Raw genomic sequence first — 22223 nt, forward strand, 5'->3', positions numbered from 1 at the left:
CCGAGAGATAGATGGGTTTATCTTCCGCCACCCTGGTGACGGCTTGAATGAAATAAAAGTTCCGCAAGGCAGCAATGAGTGAGTGTCTCTTGTTTCTGAATGCAATATTCCGAGTGTGACCTCTTTGATGGAATGCTCTTTGTGTCCCACTCCTTTTTTTTGTAGAACAAGATGGTTGATTATCCCCCCCCCCAAAAAAAAAAGAAGAAGAAGAAGGAGAAGAAGAAGGAGAAGAATATACATAAATTTGAAAATACTCATATGCTGACCTGTACTTTTTGGCTAAGGTTTTAAAACAATTTTACAACAACCATGCATTTTAGTTAAAACTATAATTTCCATAAATCATACATTTCATTTCATTCATAAAGTATGCAATCTTGTCCACTGCAGCAACATATACGAGAGTATTGAGAAGGTGATGTGAAAACTTTTTTTCCAATGATTCTCGTGTTCCTTGACTATGATTTTTGAGAAACACCCGCCCTGACACTGCCGACTTTAGAAGGCAGCAATGTCAACATTGCCAGGGCAGGACCCGACCCGGACCCCTGTTATCCCCGAAGTAAATCAGGTGTCGCGTAGCAGCGTCTGGCTGGCAGCGGTTCGCGTTCTGACACTTCACAGGCCCGAGTATATTGACTCGCTGTCAGGCGAATAATATGCCAGTCCGCCAGCATCGTTCGTTCGAGAGCGGATCGGACAACAAGGGGGTGTCTCTCTGGTTCGGAGTATAACAATCATTCTCACAGAATGTTGGAATTGTGTATGAGTACGTGCTGTTTGTGAGATCGCCGAAGGACCTATTTTAAACCAGGTATAAACCATAATCAGAGGAATCATAATTCAGAGGAATATTTTGTGATGAATAATTAGCTGTCCCATATAAATCAGACGAACATGTATCTTTTTCTCACTTTGGTTGGTTGTTTTTATCTCTATGCGCAGGATTAATTATGTGACAGCCCTGGCACTAATTTTGGCAGAGAAATATCTGTCTTCATCGGACTTTGTTCTGTCTTCACTCCTGGTAAGTGATCATCATTTTTGTCTTGCCTAGCTGTCACTGGCTGTACGATTGTGTCTGTCTGTCTGTCTGTCTTACTTTTCTACGATCCCTCAGTTAAAAGTCCATTTCATTTCGCAAAACATGTCTTCTTAAGGCACCGTAGTATTTCCTATCTCATATATGATTTGAAGCTCCTCAGAAACAAACAAAAAAAAGTTTTCATACCAATGTCAGCTGAAGTATTCACATTTGCCGGCTTCCGTTACAGAGCTTTAGGCAGTTTTCGTGTAGGTCTTTCCCGATTAGTATTCATTTCTGTTCATTAACTACCTCTCCATAACCATGTCCTCTTCCTAATTTGTGTTGGTTGATGGTGTACTATACATGGAGTTGACAGTGTTGCAATACAGTACAATGTCAAAAACCGACATGTAAGTGTCCCAATGCGTTGTCAAGAAAACGGACATGTAAAGAAAAAGGGAATATCAACCACTTGCAAAAAAAAAATAAGGGAATTGTGCTAATAATACTGGGGGTCCTATTATTCTCTCTCTATTCGTAGTATCCTCTTCGATTCGGAGATATTTCCAATTACTGCTCTCTTTCCCTCCCCCGTCACTAATAACTTGGCACATTTTGACAACCCTCGCGCCCTGATTGCTCGAGTGTTCGCACCTGCGCGATCAATTAATTTTTGACACAATTTTCAGTGTTGGCCAGCTTAGGTTGATTATATGCTTGTGTAATCACAAGGGGATGATTTTTTTTTTTTTTTTTGGTCCAGTTCTCCTCCGAATGTATTCAACTTATTTTTTTTTCTTCTTTCTCATTTCCAACAACAGACACAATCTATCTCCATTTGTGTTTGGTTTCATAGATATGAAATTAAGAGAAATAAAGAAATATTTTATTGTTGTTGTAGTTTATATCCACTTTACTTACTCGTTATTCATTGGGAGTTATCCCCAGAATCGAAATCAGCTCATTATTGTTTGTGCATTTGAGAGGGGAAGGGGAGTCGTGTTTTTTGTTGTTGTTGTTGTTGTTGTTGTTTTTAGATAAAAGATTTCATTCACATTTAGGTCCTGTTTGTTAATTATACTAGTGTATTCTTTGACAGGAGCTTTTTTGCTCAATCAATTCTTGTTTGTTTGTATATTTCCACATCCAAGAGTAGTATATCGATGAACGTAAATATGGGAAAGAAAAAAAAAACCCAAGAATACTGGGGAAAAAGTGTGTGTGGCTGGAACTAGTAATTCGTGTATACATGCATATTACTAGGAAGCCTTCATGAACATTGAACAGCACGAACAGAAAATGTGTGAAAAGTTTGCTCTTATTTGCCAACAGCATACAACTGTCTTTTTTTATAAGTTTCGCCTAGAATTTGACGCACCCTCCATAGTAAATGTGTCTGCATAATAAGAATTTGATGTTAGTGGTAATGTTCCATCGTTTTATGCTTTGAGACAGTATTTTTGCTTTTTTATTTATTTATTTTCTCTTTTTTTTGGGGGGGGGGGAGTTCTTAGGGAGGTTATGGATGAAGGTAAAACAAGTTTGCCTTTTAATGCATTGGCCGAAAAATGCGAGTTCGTCTTGTTTTTGTCTGTTTCTATTTTTTTTTTTTTTTTGTTTTGCGTTCTTATTAAAAAATAGTATGTTTTAAACGTGTTAATGTACATGCCTTACTGCACTTGAACTTCAAAGCGTACAATTCAATGCACAGCAGGTGCTGGTAGTGAACACCTCTTTCTAATCCGGACCAGGCGAAAGGTCACGTGTACTTATCCTCTCGTGTCTGCAGAAGTGTGTGTGTGTGTGGGGGGGGGGGGGGCGATGACAAAATAAAAAGGAGTCAGGGAACCAGTTCCTTGATATTGCACGGATATTTGCTCACAACGGCTATATAGAGCCGAGATTGTTTGCTTCAAAAAAAAAAATCAGTGTTTACTCAACTGAGATCAAATTCTAGACACTCGATAGTATCGATCAATCCATCCGCTGATTGCTCCGTGATCGATGACTACATTCCTTTCTTTCAAAATGGGTGCCTAACGCTTCACTTTCTTGTATTATACTAAAGGATGTCACATAGAATTGTATCGTCGTCGTACAATGATCTGCCATAATCGCTTTTCTAGCGTCTCGCTTGCTACATTTCATCTTCCTTTTTTATTTTCCCCAGAGACATTCGAAAGAGACAAAACATATGATACAGCGCTGAAAGTGAGAGGTTTGATCGGGATGACAGTATTTCCCCTCGGAATTCTAGGTATCATATACCATGAGATCATGTGTACGAAAAGAAAGTTGTTTGAATTTCTCGCTAGAAGTCCGTTGAGGGCGCAAGTCAAATCTCACGCCACTCCACGGCTCGGCTGACGAAGAAAGCTCCTTAAACTTAATTTCGCCTAGACATTAAAAGGACAATGCAGTGCAAATGCAATGTCTTTTGTTAATCACATGAGTAACATGGAAACATGCAGGTTATACTCATTCTAGGGGATAGTGTATTCCAATGTCTTTTGTTAATTGTATTTAACAGTATTTTAGCAATGATTGACAGATGATGTCACTGACAGCATATTGGCTTTAAATGTGTTTGTGGGCGCATCCAAACAATCTGAGGAAAATTGGGGGTATGAAATTTATGGCACGATTTTACGTATCCATTTTACCACATAAGTAACGTTATGGACATCTTGAATCAACACACGTCAACATGCATTTGCATTAGGTACATAGTTCCTTTAAACATCGGGAAACTAAATGGGAACAACATTTTTTGACAGAAGGGGACTCGATCGTTGGGTTCATTTTTATATAAGTTTATATTCTAATCCCTATCATAAGGTCACAATGAGATACAGTAATTGCTTCGTCTAGTTGGAACCCTTTAATCATTTGTAAATACATATCCCATGTGTGCATTTTAGTCGGAAGCCGTTCCCTGTTATGAAAAAACAACAACAAAAAGCACATAATTTATGAGGTGTTAAATCTGCACACGAAATCAAACGAACGCAACAAACAAAACGGATCACTTTTACTGCTACGTTCTCACATCAGCTATTAGCGAGCTTTTAGATCTGCGACGCGAAAGCTAAGACGATCGGATGTTGGGGGGGGGGGGGGATGACATTCTGCGCATGCACAAGACAACCGTTTCTATTGTCCAGCTCGCCTATAATGTCTGTTTCGATTCTTTCTCTTTCTATTACAGCTTGTGAATATGAAATATCATGATTATACCGAAATGAAAATTGTCTGTCTGTGTTGGCGTAGAAGAGGGAAGCGTGAAAATATCAACTAAACTACTATAAGTTATCTGCACGCTAAATCTTGCATTTTCCCATCTATTACGAGCTTTCACTTGAAATTAAACGCCAGGTATAATAATATCAATACAAAGTCATCCAATATTCTGCAAATTACTGACAAATAGGCTCTTGAAAAGAGCTTGAATTTCAATCCAACACTATACTGTACAAGGGCAAAACCACGCAAAACGCTCACACCGGTAAACTGACAGAAACATACTGAGTAAAAGAAACAGGTATACATACACAAACACACACCCGCCTCAGACACAATGAATATCTCCGATCTTTCAGTGAGCCATACGTCCAATCTGAGCATCCCTGACCTAGCTAACACGTTCATAAAACGGTACAGATTTTGTTGTTTTTTTTTTCGGTACAGAATTTTCAGTCTGTACGCCACGACGCCTGAGGTTTGGACGAAGGATGATAGTGACCTAATCCTGTAATACATATTTTTAGCTTTTCATAACAGACGCCTTTTGTGAAGGTGGTGGAGAATAGTATTTGTTGGGTGAATGCATCTCGTTTTGAAAAAAAAAAAGAACACGGCACAGTGGTCCCCATCAATCTAACCTTCCTCTCTTTAGAATTCAAAAAAAAAAGAAAAAAAAAGAGAGATTTTGGGACGAATTCCGACAAAGCATGATATCAAAGAGACATCCTCGCGTTTTGAATTGTAACGTTAGCGCTATCTTTTGCCAGCAGTTGGTATGACAACCATGGAAAGAAATGTACCCCGCTGATACAATAATTTGCGATAAGTGTTAAACGAAAACAGTGAAGATTTGACCAGAATTTGAAAGAAAATATCATGGAAGAAAGTGACGGTCATTTCAACGCCCAAAAGTCGTACATGAGGAGGTTCTATGGAAAACCTTTTGATCTTGTCATGGGCCCAATGTCAGCTTCTCTATTTTTATTGGCCGCGGGGGAACGAAATCGCTGTAATTCATTTTGAAAGGAACATTATTACTGTCGTATGCTTCCCTTCGAATGAACATCATTATTTCTCAAAGCATCGGAGACAGAGGGAGTTAACACCTTTGGATTATAGACAGTGTGCGAGTGTTGCCTCTGCAGCTGGATAGAGCACAGTGTCCCACAGTGTGAAACACAAAGTAAAACAAGTGGCCACAAACACAGTGTGGCCACATTTGTGAACACAGTGTCGACACATTGTGAACACAGTGTGAAATCTGTTCACATTGTTAAATCAACATTGTGAACACATCGTGAATCATCAATTCACAGTTTGAAACAGAACATTGCCATGTGAACACACTGGAATAAACCACACACTGTTAAGTGGATAGTACATAGTTTTGGTTGAGATGGGGATTCAGGTTTTAACTTTATGCGATCCAAAAGCAAAGCAAAGCATAAGGGTCCTAATAAAAGGTGGGTTCCACCTTTTATTACGACTTCTTTGATTTTGGACATCTCAGTCAGTTCAAAACCGATTTTCATCAAATAATCTTTGAAGTCCTCCTAGAATTGTATTCCCTTAATATTTCATATAAGCGGTTTCTAATCATCGTGCAAAAAACTTCGAATCTTGAATTTCCATCTTAACCAAAACGATACCATTCCTTTAAATTCGAGCGTTTTGACATATTTGACTATGTGAACACATTGTGAATGGTGCGTGCAATTGCGTCTGTGTGTAAAATAGTGAGGAGAGTCCATAAGTGACGACAAAATGTTTCATGACCCCCTCCACCCCCCCCCCCCAAAAAAAAAATAAGGGGGAGGGTGGGGGTGCAGTGTTAAAACCTTTTTGTAAGAATGTGAGTTGATAAAGCGACACTATACTAATTTACTGCTGTCGCAGAACGAGATGCATTGATTTGTGTTATTTCGTTTTACGTCGTTGAATACATTCATAGTAAATAAGCCGGAAATAAGACGAACGGCTGAATGCCTGTTTGCTGCCGCATGCAATGTGTATAGGTTAAAGGAGAATGTTGGTATATTTACGCTGTCTCGTAAGAAAACGTATTTATCTTCAGTTTTATGTTCACGAATTTCCAAGTGATAAAGAAAGAGAAGGCACCATTACATTCCAAATATTGCCTATTTTGAGCCTGGAACTTCGAAAATAAATGTGAAGCTTTCTCCTGTGCAGCAGTAGGATCGCGTTATGCCCCCCCCCCTCCATTTTTGTTAACGCCGCTGGTCAAATATTTCAGGATGCATGTTCAGCCCCAACACTTTATTCAGTTGTTTTCATTAAAAACTGTGGAGAAAAGCAGCGCAGAAAGGATGTCCCGACACTAATGTTTAGTTTACCTCGGGGCACCTCCATAGTCACCGTGTGTTGCTCCTTGACAAACAGCAGTTTTCCCCCCTCTTCGCCATTAAACCGATTTCCTCTAAGGAAAGAAGTTCGTTCTCCCCGCCTTTCTGCTTTCATGTTTGAGGGCTTAACGTGACGGGGGGGGGGGGGGGGGGGGGGAGGGGGGAGGCACGCCACAAAGCGCGTTTATGTGTGTCGTCACTACAGGCCATTCTATTTCTCGTTCCGTTCATCTTTCATCTCGTTCCCTCCTTTCAAAGAGTCCGTTGTCAACGATCGAGGTTTATGCCGTGTTTTCTATACACATTCTGTCAGAGCTATACAATAAAAAGCCTCTTTTCTCCCATATTTCATGGACGACCGGTTTTAGAGCTTGTCGAAAGTCCTCAAAACCAAGGACACAAAGCAGACGACATTCACTAAAGTTGGTGCGCCAAGATAGAGACTATGATATCCTCGTTTAGATCGATTTGACAAGATTATATCACACACAACAGGGGGCAGATAAAACCTAGCCAACGGAATATTTAGGATCATGACGAGGAGTCCATTAGAGATTCAAGTGCCGAATTCGTTGTGCTATTGATGTCCCTTGTATCAAGATAGGTGAACTCACATTAACCTTGATTGCACAATACACCTAGTATTCATATTAGTACTTGCGTATATCTATTCTCAAATCTCCTTAAAATCATATTCAATACCGCATGTTCAGTTTTAGCAGTTGAGTACGCGTGCACTGCGTGCCACGTGTATCACTGCACGTCGTATACATCCCCGTCTGTGTTGGCTTTTCTTGATTACTTTCCACTCCGCGGACTGATGAACGTTTACGGAAGACACCGGTTTCCACGAGTTTGTTCATTTTAGAGTAGAGCCGCATTCAATAAAAGCGATCAGATCCGTGATCGCGCAACTGTTCGGATGCGCATCCGAGAGATTGCGTTGCCATGGTAACCGCAGCCGGTCGGAGCACAGACTACCGACGTTCACGATTTCCTCACGCAGCCAGTGCGTATCCAAACAGTGGATTATTGAATATCGGAGAGGTTTAAGGGAGGAGTGCACGACGGTGAAAGGGGTGATGAATAGAAGGGATAAAATGGACGCAGAAAGAGAGAGAGAGAGAGAGGGGGGGGGGGTGGTGAGGAAGAGACTGATGCGAGCTTGTAAGAGAAACAAAAAAAAAAAACTTGAAGGAAAACAAGAGGAAACAATACTGAACACTCTACTGGGTATCAAAATCTAGTCCCGGGACTAACAATCCAAAACATTTCTAGCTTTCTGCTTCCGACAAGTCAGTTTCTTTTCATGTAGCTTACCATTGTTGTGTGTCTTTGTCATGGTAGATCTCCCGATTATATCTCAATCATACGCTTTGAAGATGCATTTTCCCCCGCCAAACACAGTGATTCTCTCGGCCGTGTGCCTCCGGGAATCACACTAAGGCAGCACCAGCGGTGAACATATAATACCTAAGCATGTATTGAGCAACGGCGCGGTGGAGTGCAAGTAAAAGATGAGGCTGAAAGGACCGATGTTATCAGACCACAGATATTGAAAAGGTAGACAATGAATTGGAAGGTATCAACTAGATTCAGTGCAGTATTATTATGATCCCAAAATATAAACGGGAAGCGACAATTTTGACTGAAGAAGCACCAGGAGCATTAAGGAACCAATATAATAGGGAGGTGTATAACAAAAATTGGGAAAATGTGTTTGGCAGAAAATGAATGCACAGCGGTGAATCCTGTGACTAAATTGATCAACTTCTTGGCAAAGACAATACAAGGACTGTCTGTGTTTCGGAGGAAGAGGGAGAGAGGAAGATGAGAGCATGCAGCGGGGCCCCACGCCTTCTTTCGTTTCTTCCACCCTGCACGTCACTGGCGTTTCTACTTCAGTCTGAGCTAGCAGTGCCATTCGAAAGCAAAGACGATTGCTCTCAACTGCTTTTTCGATTTGAGCGCTTAATTGAACTTTCGCGAGTCTGCATTGAGTGTCGAGGAGAGCGAGGGGGAGATTTGGGGAAGAAAAAGAGATGGGGGTGGGGTGGGAAATTGGGGAGAAAGCTTTGACTACTTGTCCCCTCATCTCACCCGCGTCAAAACATCTAAGCAAATCACGTGACGAATGGGCCTATGAAGACAAAGGCGACACAAACCAATTTGATATCATTACGGAATAATTTCTTTTTCCATATTGGCCTCAGGTCAAGGATATCTGACTAGTTATTATTGGTTGCTATGTTGCTCTCTCTAGACAATCTTGTTGCAGTAATAACATGAAACAGTTACACTTATTTTCACTTCGAGCAAGAGTGTTGTTACTCCCCTTTCTCCCTTCTCCTCTCTCTCTCTCCCTCTCTCTCTCCCTTTCTCCTTTGTCTTCTTCTATTCCCTCTCGATCTCTCTCTCTCTTCCATCATTTTATATTGCGACTGACGATTTACACCCTTCATCCTGAGAATCTGGGCCATTCCTCTCGCTTTGGTTCATGTACTGGTAGCTTGTTTGGAAGGCGTTTGAAAAGGAATCAAATTTTCATGAAACTGGATGGGGTGAGGGAGAGATAAAGGGTGGAGGTAATTGAAGTCCCGAGCCCCGAGTCCGTGTGAGTTAATGGCATTTCGAACTGTTTGGATGATTTTTTTTTTTTTTTTTGGTATGTTCTCTCCCATGCCAGTCAACATCTATAGGATGATGCCACGTAGCAGAATATATCACGTACAGAATTTATCTCGAGTTAAAAAATACAAGGGATGATGAATTAATCCTCAGCTCAGCTTTCGGCTTGGATACACGCCTTTTTTTTTGGGGGGGGGGGGGGGTCGTGCGACAATTTATTAGGAAATTTATAACGAACTGCTGAAGTTAGCAACAGTCCATCAACCAGATAACTACTTTGTGAGAGGGGCCCGAACTGTCCCTCCAACACGAGAACAAAATCAACAATAAGTTCAAATCGGAGATTGTTGCCGTGGCGACATATCTTTATCATTAATGACGTTTTTCATTAAATTGTTCAGGTTTTTTTTTCATTGCCGGCTATTATGGATATGGACTGTTTTGCCGTAATTAATACATAGGACAATCATCCATATTGTCGGATTTATTTTTAAGCACATAAAAGTATATCAACGACTTTGATGTACGGCAAATCTGACAGAGTCGAACTTTTACCACATGAAACCCAGCTATCGAACTCGTAACCCTATCACAGAAGACAAATTTCGAGTGGCTACAAATCACTAGTGGTCCAAATGAACTAGAACCGAAAAACATCTCACGGTGATTGGGATAAAGATCAAATCCCAGCAATAATCACGTAACCCAAAGGGTGCCAGGTAGGTAAAATGGCAGAGGTAAAAAGAGGGGTAAAAATGGCAGAGGTAGAAATGGCAGAGGTAAAAATGGCAGGGGTAAAAATGGCAGAGGTAAAAATGGCAGGGGTAAAAATGGCAGAGGTAAAAATGGCAGAGGTAAAAATGGCAGAGGTAAAAATGGCAGAGGTAAAAATGGCAGAGGTAAAAATGGCAGAGGTAAAAAGAGGGGTAAAAATGGCAGGGGTAAAAATGGCAGAGGTAAAAATGGCAGGAGTAAAAATGGCAGAGGTAAAAATGGCAGGGATAAAAATGGCAGAGGTAGAAATGGCAGAGGTAAAAATGGCAGTGGTAAAAATGGCAGGGGTAAAAATGGCAGGGGTAAAAATGGCAGAGGTAAAAATGGCAGGGGTAAAAATGGCAGAGGTAAAAACGGCAGAGGTAAAAATGGCAGCGGTAAAAATGGCAGAGGTGAATGATTATGTGGTAAAAATGTCAGAGGTAAAGTTATCAGTGGTCGAAATGTCAGTGGTCAAAATGCTAGAGATAAAAATGCCACTGATAAAAATTTAGTCGTTGAAATGTGAGAGGACGAGGTAAAAGTGACAGAGATTTTTTTCCTTCATGTTTCTGACACCTTTCTCGCAATACGCGCATTTCGTGCCTTCTTCTCCTGAAATAAAGCACGGGGGAGACCGGGGAGAAATGGGACACGGGGAGAAATATGGGACACTCATGTAACTTGAAAAACGCTCGGCCAGTCAACAATCCAATTATATCAGTAAAAAGATGAGCCTCGGTACACCTGAAAATGGACATATTAACCACTATACAGCTCTACATGTATCTTGTCAGTAAAATATCAAACTCACTTTAGATCTGGTAGGTCCTATACTCTATTAATAAGTATTTTTAAAAGCGTGCAAACTTCTGAAAATAAAATTGCTTGATAACAGACATGCGGGTATGAAAAATGATGTTATTGGCACGGATCGTTTACTGTTTCCATTTGGTTTCCGTTACCACTAGGAGAAATTTCGAGATTTTTGTTTTTGCGCCATGTGATACTTGAACAATGTAATAAAATATTTTGCAAAAGCTTTTTTTTTTTTGCGCCGTATGATACTTGAACAATGTAATAAGATATTTTGCAAGAGCTTACTTATGTCTGCCGATACATCTGCTGTAGTTTGTTTTTTGCGTTTTGTATTTTTACTTCTACATTATGCCGTGATCAGGCCTTGTGAGATAAATAGGCTCCTACGAAACCTGAATGTGAGAAAATAATATTGAACAGGTGAAAAATTAGCGGTTTGCTTCGAATATGTCTCCTTCACTTCTTTACACTAAACAGATCAAGAAATGACAAATAATGACAATATACTAGCCTGGACGTGAGCGGAATTCGTTTGTGTAAGAGTGTGTATGTGAGAATATGTATATCTGCGTATATGTTTATACCAAAAGTGGGTTCGTGTGTGTGTGTGTGTGTGTGTGTGTCTGTGTGTCTGTGTGTGTGTGTGTGTGTGTGTGTGTGTGTGATAACTTCATTGGGCGAAACAACGTAGGATTAAACTGTTTAAGGGCTTTGCAGCATTGTTGGAACCCCCTTATAATGATAGGTAATAATAATGATAATAATAATAATAATAATAATAATAATAATAATAATAATAATAATGACAATAAAAATAATGATAATAATAACGGTAATAATGATAATACTGAATAATAAAATAATTTCCCATAGGACTACTAGGCTCTTAGCTGGTTTATTATTTCTCTGCACACAGACAGATTACGCCACTGCACTTGAATCAAACCCAGAATGCTGAGAGTGCTCTAATCTCTTTAAAACATAATTCATTCTATATTCTTCAAACCTGCAATTTGGAATTGAAAATTCGAGAAATACAGTTTGCTCTGGCTAGGTTATCATTCGAAACCTCTTCATACGTTTATATCTCAAGAAATCGCTCTCATTATACTTCTGACATTGTACTTCTGCCGTTTTTGCCTCTGCCATTTTTACCTCTTCCATTTCTACCTCTGCCATTTTTACCCCTGCCATTTTTACCTCTGCCATTTGTACCCCTGCCATTTTTACCTTTGCCATTTTTACCTCTGCCATTTTTACCTCTGCCATTTCTACCTCTGCCATTTTTAACCTCTGCCATTTTTACCTCTGCCATTTTTACCTCTGCCATTTTTACCTCTGCCATTTCTACCTCTGCCATTTGTACCCCTGCCATTTTTACCTCTGCCATTTTTACCTCTGCCATTTTTACCTCTGCCATTTTTACCCCTGCCATTTTTACCCCTGCCATTTTTTATCCTGCCATTTTTACCTCTGCCATTTTTACCTCTGCCATTTTTACCCCTGCCATTTTTACCTCTGCCATTTTTACCTCTGCCATTTTTACACCGAACCCCTCAAAGAACCAGTGTAATGATCTTTCTTTAACATGTCGTGTTTCTATTCACATCGTGTTAACGCGTTCTGAGTTTCTTCAATGCATCGTCTTTTCCAGGCCTAACTTGCCTGTAACAACCTGTCAAACGCGGTGTATTTTCCTTTCACTTTATTCCATGTCGAGTAATGAAACATCGATGAAGGCTACATAATTGGAAAGCAAAATTTTATTGCCATCTTTGCAAAGAGGGGTCAAACAACTGTCTTTTAGACTGATTAATATAATTATGATTTGGGCTAAACGGTGCGACACCGACCCACAATATCTTGTCTACTTTCGGAAGGGCAGATGGCATGGTGGCGATACGGATGGTGCATTTACACAGCGCAGACGACAATGCTATAAGACCGGCGCGCCGTTCCCTTGACCCGATAATAATGTGCCCAATTACGCAGAAACTCTTTAATGTATTAGTATTTCGGATGAACAGCACGAGAGGTTACGCCTCGAGGCGCAAAACGCATGCGATCTTTTCTTCTCCTCGAGTGAGGGGACAGATAGTTGGAAAAATAAAAGAAGAGCTGGAATCGACGTAGGAGAGGAAAGGGAGAGGAAGAGAAAGAGAGGGAGGGGGGGGGGGGGGGGACAGAAACTTACAACAAAAGCATGCATGTCTTTTATTGATGATGTACAACGAGAGGACTCTCAGCCCAAATAAGATCTCTCCCCCAAAGCATGTCCTCTTAACGCCTTCATTGTGCCGGCTCCAATGCACATTTCTGCCTTCACGCTTTTCCAGTGTATCGGAGGAGATGCTTCCAGCGATTTCTTTTACCCCGCTCTTATTTGGTAGTTGCCGCCACCATAATGATTGTATGCGCGTGATGCGGCGAGAAATTTTCGGCTAGATTAGATGGATCGCCTGAGGTGTTTGGCATGATTTGGTGTCGCCAGAAGTGCACTGACTTTCAAGTTGCCGGGGGTCAACGGAGATGTCAGATAAACAGTTGAAAACAAAGTTGCCAATTTGGAGTGTACCATGCCCGTTTGATACATACACACACACACGCACACACACACACGCGCATAAAAAAAAAATCCTTGTAAAGAAATTAATTAACTCACGCTGAGTGCAGGTAAGATTTCCTCAAGCGATCTTTCGGAATAGGAACCAAGTGACGCTCTAAAATTTACATCTACCAAGAAATTTAGAAATCGTACGCCAGCAAAATCTGTATTTACTAAGAATATGATAAACGTATGATATGCAGGTTCAGATGAAGAGCAGCGATCAAGAGACGTTTAAAGGGAAAAGTTAATCGTTATTCGTTGCGCGTTGTAACAATCCATCAATCGGCACATTTTCAGAGTGACTTCAAGTTTTGCTGCGACATAATTGTTTCTAGAGTAACACTTTCCAAAGTGAAGTAGAATGAAAGAGCAATGTCGAATTACACAGGAATACACAGAAAGACATCGCATACATGTTTCCATGGACTATAATCTTGTGCAATTTTCCATATTATATACTGTCATAAGATCGAGGTGTTACAAAGTTACCCAAAACGGAGAGGTTGATGCATGAATCACCGCATCGAATCAACTTCCGTCAGTATGGGGAAAGGCCTTCTGTCTGCTTGTGGATGATGCAGTAACAACGATTGTCTCCAAGCGTTCTGTATTATTCCAAAGCGTCTCTAAATGTTCCTTCATAGACGTGACATTAATGCTAAGCATTAACGTTATTGACACTCGTGTTACAAACGAGATGAAAATCAACAGAAGTGTAGATTGCGGGACGGGCCGTTTAAGGTCGTCACATTATTGTGTTCCAAGGACACACAAATCATAATTATTCGGTCCTGAGAACTTCAATGTTTCCTGATCAAATATTTGCCATTCTGAAGTACACGTCTTGTGTGTTTTGCGCGAAAAGTATCAATAATCACGCCAAATTTACAAAGGAATCGCTGTCATTTTTTTTCAATCATTTGTCATTGCTATGCGTCGTCACGTCGCTTTGGAAATACACTCTGGCGATCAGTGTTCACATGCTAGCAGACGATCAATTTTGCGTTTGATCGGACGATCCACCGATAGCATGGATATTCTGCGCGCGACGCGCGGTGAGCACGTCGCGCTCCCTGTGAATTTATCGCGAAGCTGAACGAACCGGTGAATGAAACCAAGGCAAAAGCTGGACGGACCACTTACGAGCGCACTTTCTCACGGATACAATTCTCACCTTACCGTCATCCAAGACGTGATGTGACACCTGTCAGCGACGCCACCGCGAATGCAGTGCATTCAAATCGAATAACGCAAGAGGGGAGGAGGAGTGGGGGTCAGGACGAACCGATCTTCTCAAAATATGAACTTCACACTCCATGCGAGAGACAACAGGGGGAAGAGGTCACCCCACTTTTCATCAATTCGGGGAAAATCTGTAAAACGTTTAAAGAAATTCAATGTCTGTAATGTTTGGAATGTAATTGCAGAGTCCCAATTTTGTTAACACATTAATAATTGATTCGGAGGTGCAGGAGTGACCTACATAACGAGTGAAGTGGTAGAAACGTTATCCTCCGGGCCGCTTTCCCCTCAAAAGGTGTCTACCGAGTGAAGGACCAGCTACGCAAGTGAGTGTGACTGCATGTGCTTGGATGTGAGTGCTGGTGTGAACATGAGTAATGTACATACTGCAACGACGTGGGTATACATCAAGTGTGTATTCAATATCTCTCATTACTCCTGTCGTTATACTTGTGAGCGCAAGGAGAAATACCTTAGCAAAAATAATGGGTATATCATCACTTCATCAGTCACCGACATGCGAGTGACGCATGTGCGTGTGAAATGAGAACAAATCGGTGCCTCCCTCTCTATTATCTTTAGCACATGAAGCTATGACTTATTAATCTAGCATTTATTCATAGTTTCGTCACTTCGCATTAAGTTACGAAACAACCATGTGAATCAGGTTGAGGATAAACTGAAATGAAACTGGAATCCACGCTGTATGTAGGCCTTTAAATGGAGATGCCTCAAAACGGTTTAAGACTTTCACTGGGTTACACTTTGTACCTCTATTTCGTGTTTGCCACACTTGAGGGTTCTTTCTATTTCGTATTTATGATGGAAAGAACTGGTCATTAAAGTTAGAGAGGCCCGAACTCCATGAGGGATTCCAGCGTGACATTTGCCTTTCGCAGAGCGTGTAAATATTTAACATTCGTTCATGGAGTGTGACGACCGACTTTTACTCTATAGAGGACATGAAATTCGCCCTGGCGAATCGTCGAATGTCACACCACTGAATACATGTCACAGACAGGTTTGCGTCATTCAAAGAGAAAGTGTAGAATAGCTGAACAATGTATTATAAAAAGCCATGAGACTTCATTCATTCATTATACACAACACACACACACACACACACACACACACACACACACACACACACACACACATATATATATATATATATATATATATATAATTCTTACAACCCTCCCCATCTCTCTCTATCTCTATCCTTTTTTCTTTCTTTCTGTCTTGAATGATATAATATGGCAGTGCAAATGTACTCAAGCAAAATAATGTTGCTTGTTCTTTGAGTTTATTTATTTTATTCATTAAGTCTTCTTTAAAAGCAGGGTAGTCCCATTCAGTGCAACAAAGGCCTGCTTTACAAGGGAGCCCTATGTTGATATACATTATACATTACATGTGCACACAATAAAAACAAGAACAAAACGAACATAGATATGATACAGCTAAAGAACAATCGGTTTGTAAGAACATAAAACACATAAGAAAGAACATAAAACGAGCGGAAAAAATAGATATCTGGATTATTCATAGCTAGTGCAAAGGGTTCATATCAAATGAGAGATTGATGTTGGCGTACACGATTCTTAAACGTTTGCAATGAGGAGGCTGTTTGAATAAAAATTGGTAACTCATTAAATGGTTTGCTTGCCGCATATGGGAAGGAGCATTTCTTATATTCAGTTCTAGGTTTGGGGATATGTAATTGGCAAGAAAGGGCATATCGAGTGGTATAAGTAGTAGGGCGTTTGGTCATAAGTTTGACTATGTACGGTGGGGCTAAATTGTGTAGCAATTTGTACACTAGGACACTATAATGATATTGAATTCTTTGTTCAATTGACTGCCATTTGAGAGCATGAGAATCGATGAGTAAGAGCTTGCGCTGACATGGAATAACCTCCATTTAATACTACGCGAGCATACTTATTTTGACAGCGTTGCAATCTGTTTAAATTTGTCTTTGTTAGTGACCCCCATACAGCACAACAGTAATCAATATGTGGAAGTATAAAATGAAAATACAGCTGATTCATGATTTTACGTGTCAAACACGATTTGACTCTTCGTATACACACAGTAGAACGAGAAATTTTCATGACTATTTCATCGATAAGGGGAGACCAGTCAACAGTTTGTCCAAAAATTACCCCAAGGTGTTTGAGTCTCGTGACAGTTTCCAAAGGCCTGCCATTCATACAAATTTGAAAAGTTAATCAAGTTAATATAGATATTGAAACCGGTCAGATCATTATGCGCAAATTCGACCAGCTGGTGATGACGTCATGCAGTCAAATAACCATTCCCTTTTGCCTAAAAAGCCTGAAAATATTTTCGTCATAAGCAGCTCTATACCCATCCCCAGAATCATTTCGCTTGCAATATGTAATTTCTTCTCTTGGAATGTGATTACAGTATAACACTGATCTATGCACCGGCTTTAAATGAAAGTTTTGTGGCAGGCACGTGATAACATCAAAATGACCATGTCCAATCATCATATCCATGTATACACTTTGATTTTTGTACCTGTGTGTGAGTGTGAATGTGAGTGTGTTGAATGTGTGTGTGTGTATGTGTGTGTGCGTGTGAGGGAGTGGGCCTGTGTTTGCCCATTTGTGGCCCAAGTTTCACATCCCTATGACAACATGATTGAGTATGGAGATGTTTTGAAAGAAGAATCGGGTATCATGGCGTTCGTGGAACCCTTTCACGTATGGACCCCGGCGTCTAAAAACTAACATCCCCAACGTTTCGGGATGGATTGCCACTCTCGTTCCCCGGAGGCAAACATAGTCATTGAAAATTCGCGAGCACGTCTGATTAAAATTGACGTCGCAGTCGCTCCCGCGCGCGTTCGTGAACGTGGGGCGGCGAAGGTCACCGCCATTCTATTTCGAGCGCAAATCCACCGGGCCGGTAGCATCGCTAATGAGAGCGAGAGACGCGGAACCACCCACCCCACCTCCCCCACAGTTTCCTCGCTTCGACCCATTCATCCCTCTACGCGCTCCGTGTCGCTACGCGCTGCGTGAGGAAGTCGTGCTGAACCCTGATATAGGTTCCAACCGGGCACGAATGTCTGCGGTGCTATCGAAGTGTTTGATGGTAAAACGAGTTATCTCCATTATTGTCAATGTGAGATATTTGCGGTTTCTGCTATAAAAACAACATGGTGAGAGATGTGGGATATATTACTCATAACTTCAAGGATATTCCATGTTATGTTACAAGTGAGGTATTACTGGAAAGGTTTTTGCTCTATAAATATTATGATTGACTTTATACTTTAAAATGTTTAAAAATGGTGACCTATAACCAGAAAGGACTCACTACAGTTCTACTTCCCAAACTTCTAATGATGTTTTAAAATAGAGCGATCTCCAACATGACCAACTCGCACAAGGATTATGGCAAATTATTACGTGTATTTCGAGAAAATTGTCATGCCAATTGTAGCAGTTATTGACATCCTGAAATTGTTTAAAGCAGGAAATAACATAACATTTTAGATCACCGTGCCAACGTATAGAACAACACAAAACTAAATCGAAAGCTAAACCTTGTTAAGGTTGACCGTATGTGAACGACCCCTAACATGACGAGACAGACCCCGGCAGCTCCTCGGTGGGAGCCCTGATGTCACCCGGTCCAGATAGCCACGGGGGATCTCACGTCGTTTTGACATATCATTGCTGCGAACATAGAAGACATAGGGTCAATGAACAAAGAAATTGGAGGGACTGAAAGAAGAAGGAAGGAAGAAAGAATTGAATATATAGTCCCAGGAAACATAATACATGTATCAGCAAGTATCAGAGACATATGGGCAGATACGAACATTTGTAGTTATTATTCATAGAAATTCAGACTTCTGCATTTTTCATCAGTTGGTAGAAACAGAAGGTCTCGTGTCGTAGCCTTAGTCCAGAAGAAGAAATGTGCCTTAAAAGAAATAAACCAAGGAGCAGGTTAGATATTGGTTTTGCAATTTAATAATGTAGGACGAAAACGTAGAATCGAACTTTAAAAAGAGTGTTCTATTCGGGTTGTATAGTTTCGCCATGGATCGATGAAGACGATGATCTTAGCTATTTTTTTTAATTCGTCAAAAAGAAAATATTTAGCTTCACACTTTCAATAGTATCATATCGGTATCAATATCACAACACGTTGAGCAGCTCGATCTCGCCGTTAGCACGTCAATCTCCCGCACCTCTGCAATACTCTTATAGTAGGTAGTTACCTGTGTTCACGTGACTGTATCGAATGATTGGCAGTGTGTGTCACCATGTCGGTTCATTGTGTTACGTCACGGTGAACCACGGTGGTGTTACAATACAATACAATACAATCGGATCATTAATAGCGCTCTTACACAGTCAATGACTGGTTTCACAGCACCTCACAACAAAATTCAGTCACAGATTAGCGTTAAAAAGGAAAGTCTTACGATTCTTCTTGGAGACATCAAGGGATGGGGACATGCGGACGAACCGAGGTAGTTCGTTCCACAATCGCGGTGCAGCCGTCACAAAAGCATTGTCCCCCGCTCTACTGTTGGTTTTGGGTACATGGAGTAAGGTGCTATCTGCACTTGAACGCAGTCCAGGTCGAGCAGAACAGTATGGAATGATTAGAGATCTGAGATAAGTAGAAGTGTTGCAGATGACTGGGAGTTTGTAACTTTTTCTATAAGAACGAGGGAGTGACATCTGAAGTAATTCACTGATATAGGAGAAAAACATTTCTCATTATGACTGATACAGAGGTGACCCCAACTCCAACTTCATTCCACCTGCATTCGATGTATATAGTATGGTTGTAAAGCTCGCCGCGGGTGAACGACAGTGTTACTTTCACTCTTTCTTTCCATCTAAAAAAAAAACCAACAACAACAACGATTTAACCTTTCTTTATCAAATTAATTTGTTGCCATATAGCTTTTCGAGATGATACTACAGCCAAAAGTTGTGTTTTACGTGATCAAAACACGCAAACATTCCTAAACCTCCCAAATTACGAGCTTATAGAGCGTAATCGCGCGTGCGTAGTTGTTGTAGGCGTAATTCTCCGCACGCTATAGAGGGAGACGAGCGATTCAGCATGAACTGGGTTAATTCTATCAGCCCAGAGTTACCCAGGCAAACGTGGGATGCATCGCTTTTGCGCGGGTTTCTTTGCGGCGAATAAAGGTATCATCTCGTTTATTCCGCGAGTTAAATCGGTCAACTTGACTATCTTGACATACGCGAACTGCCAAGTTTATTTCCAGCGGCCTGTACAAACAGGCTCGAAATTTACACTACAGCCTTCGATCAAGTCTTAACATTTAAAATACTGTTCTAACGTTTCCATCATGGGAAACCGACACAATAATCACGATGTTTAAGCTCTCTCCCTCGTTTTTTTTTTCTCTCTCTTTCTTTCTTCTTGTCTGCCATTAGTGTATGTGTGTATGTGTGTATGTGTGTGTGTGTGTGTGAATATAAGCCTAAACGCACAAACATGTAAACGAGATGCAAGTAACGACGATGTATTATCATTGACTTTTACTTTTCTCTCCTCATTTTCTTCCTTCTGCAGGATCAGGTATCAAGGCTTTATACCTTCCCGCTAGCGACTTGAGATGGCGTTAAACATGTGCTCTCATCTCACCTTCTTCGTGCCCATAGCAACGCAGACGGGATGAGCATCGTGTGCGTCACTGCGACCACCCTACGTGTTTCGGCGAGCGTTATCTGAGGATACAGCCAACAGCGGATGATGTCACGCCTGTCGCATGATCGGTCGGAGCAGCGGTGAACGGAGTGAGGGAGAGTTTTGCGTGCAGATAGCAATGGTTATAGCCAAACGCAAAGGAAATCATGTCAGAGGAGGAAGCCATGTCATTAGGACTTCCCGCCAAATGCCAGCGAAAAGTCGCCCTCACTAGTCGTTCAGCAATGGGCCTGCTCCTCTTCACGCTCACCCTGTCTCTGTGCTTGATGGTGCTGAGTTACCCGGAAGCAGTTCCCGTGCAGAATCAAGTCGTCCGCGAGGTCATTCCCAAGGAATACCTCAACACGTGCCACCGCAGAAAAGCGGACGGGACGCGCGCCCTTTTGCCCTCGAAATACCTGACTATGAACGACTGCGCTCAGCGTTTACCTCGTGCGATTGTCCTCGGCGCGAAGAAGTGCGGAACGGGCGCGCTGCGCGTATTCCTCGACACTCATCCCTCCGTGGTGTTTTCGAAGAAAGCCGAACCGCGATATTTCACGCAGAATTACCACAAGGGCGTGGACTGGTACCGTGAGACAATGCGGCATACGTCACCCAGTCAGATTGGAATTGAGAAATCGCCTGGCTATCTATTCTCCAAGCAGGCAGCCAAGCGCATCAAAGCAGACCTACCGTCCTCCACGAAACTGATCGTGATTCTCTGCAACCCGACGCGGAGGACCATCTCCGACTTCACGTTCGAGCAGCTCAACGCGATCAAGGAGAAGAGGAAAGTCGGCACCGAGGAGGCCAAGGTGATCGCCCGCCAGACCTACCGACCCAACAAGTTCGAGAGGGCCGTTCTCACCTCCTCAGGCCGCATCAGGACCGACCTGGACATAATCCTCCACAGCATGTACGACAAGTTCATCCTTACCTGGCTGGAGACGTTCCCGCGATCACGGTTCCTCTTTGTCGACGGTGACAACTTCACGCAGAACCCCGTCCCCGTCCTGAACGAGATCGAACGCTTCCTCGACATCCCGCCCTACTTTAACAACAGCAAATTCTACTTCGACGAGGAGAAGGGCTTTTACTGTCTTTCCGAGCCGTTCAGGCAATGCTTGAAATCGACCAAGGGCCTGGAGCATCCGCCCGTGGACAAGGCCGTCCTGAGAAAACTCCACCAACTCTTTCGAGCCCACGACTTCACAACGAGTATACTGACGCTGAAAAATTTTACGTGGATGAGAGATGGTAAAGGTGCTCCATCATAACATATATGAAATAATTCAACGCCAATGGGTGAGATATTTCAATGTATGTGTGCGTATGAGAGAGAGAGAGAGAGAGAGAGAGAGAGGGTACTAGACATAGAGAAAGACAATCAAAATATCTATACATTAACATGATCACAAAATAATGATACGCGAGGAAGCAAAGAAAGGGGAATGACAACTACGTCAAGTTTAGACGAAATGAAATGTAGTTACGTTTTTTAGAATAGCAATGACACATCGAGAATACAATCAATCAAACGATGCAGTATTCAGTTGCTGAATTCAAATATTTGTGCAAACGCACAGAATTTATCACTGTGTTGCAACAGTGATAAAGAAATATTGTTATGTATTTGCCATATGATGTTGCTGAGGTCTTGCACGTACTCTACTCTATCATACTTTCTTTCATCTGTGTACAGGAATCTACGCAATAACCATACAGTAGTTGTATAGCGGGAGAAGTTGTCAGTTAATGCCATGCCGATGTAGACGGACCGAATATCTGCGGAACATTCAGTTCGAATTGCCCCCAC

The 22223-nt window shown here is 41.6% G+C and overlaps 1 protein-coding gene across 1 annotated transcript; it reads left to right on the forward strand.

Annotated features, from left to right (window-relative positions):
* Positions 1–988: 988 nt before the first annotated feature.
* Positions 989–22223, forward strand: LOC139710127 (heparan sulfate glucosamine 3-O-sulfotransferase 1-like). The gene is made up of 2 exons (XM_071622060.1): positions 989–1030; positions 20291–22223. The coding sequence occupies exon 2, from the start codon at positions 20572–20574 to the stop codon at positions 21682–21684; it is 1113 nt and encodes a 370-aa protein (XP_071478161.1). The 5' UTR covers positions 989–1030; positions 20291–20571; the 3' UTR covers positions 21685–22223.

The sequence above is a fragment of the Diadema antillarum genome, unplaced genomic scaffold, assembly GCF_040938485.1.
Source record: "Diadema antillarum isolate AM-2024a unplaced genomic scaffold, OU_Dant_1.0 seq00001503_RagTag, whole genome shotgun sequence".
NCBI classification, from domain to species: domain Eukaryota; kingdom Metazoa; phylum Echinodermata; class Echinoidea; order Diadematoida; family Diadematidae; genus Diadema; species Diadema antillarum.

Coding starts and splice junctions, on each gene's coding strand:
- LOC139710127 (XM_071622060.1), top strand. CDS start 20,572: ATGTCAGAGGAGGAAGCCATGTCATTAGGACTTCCCGCCAAATGCCAG.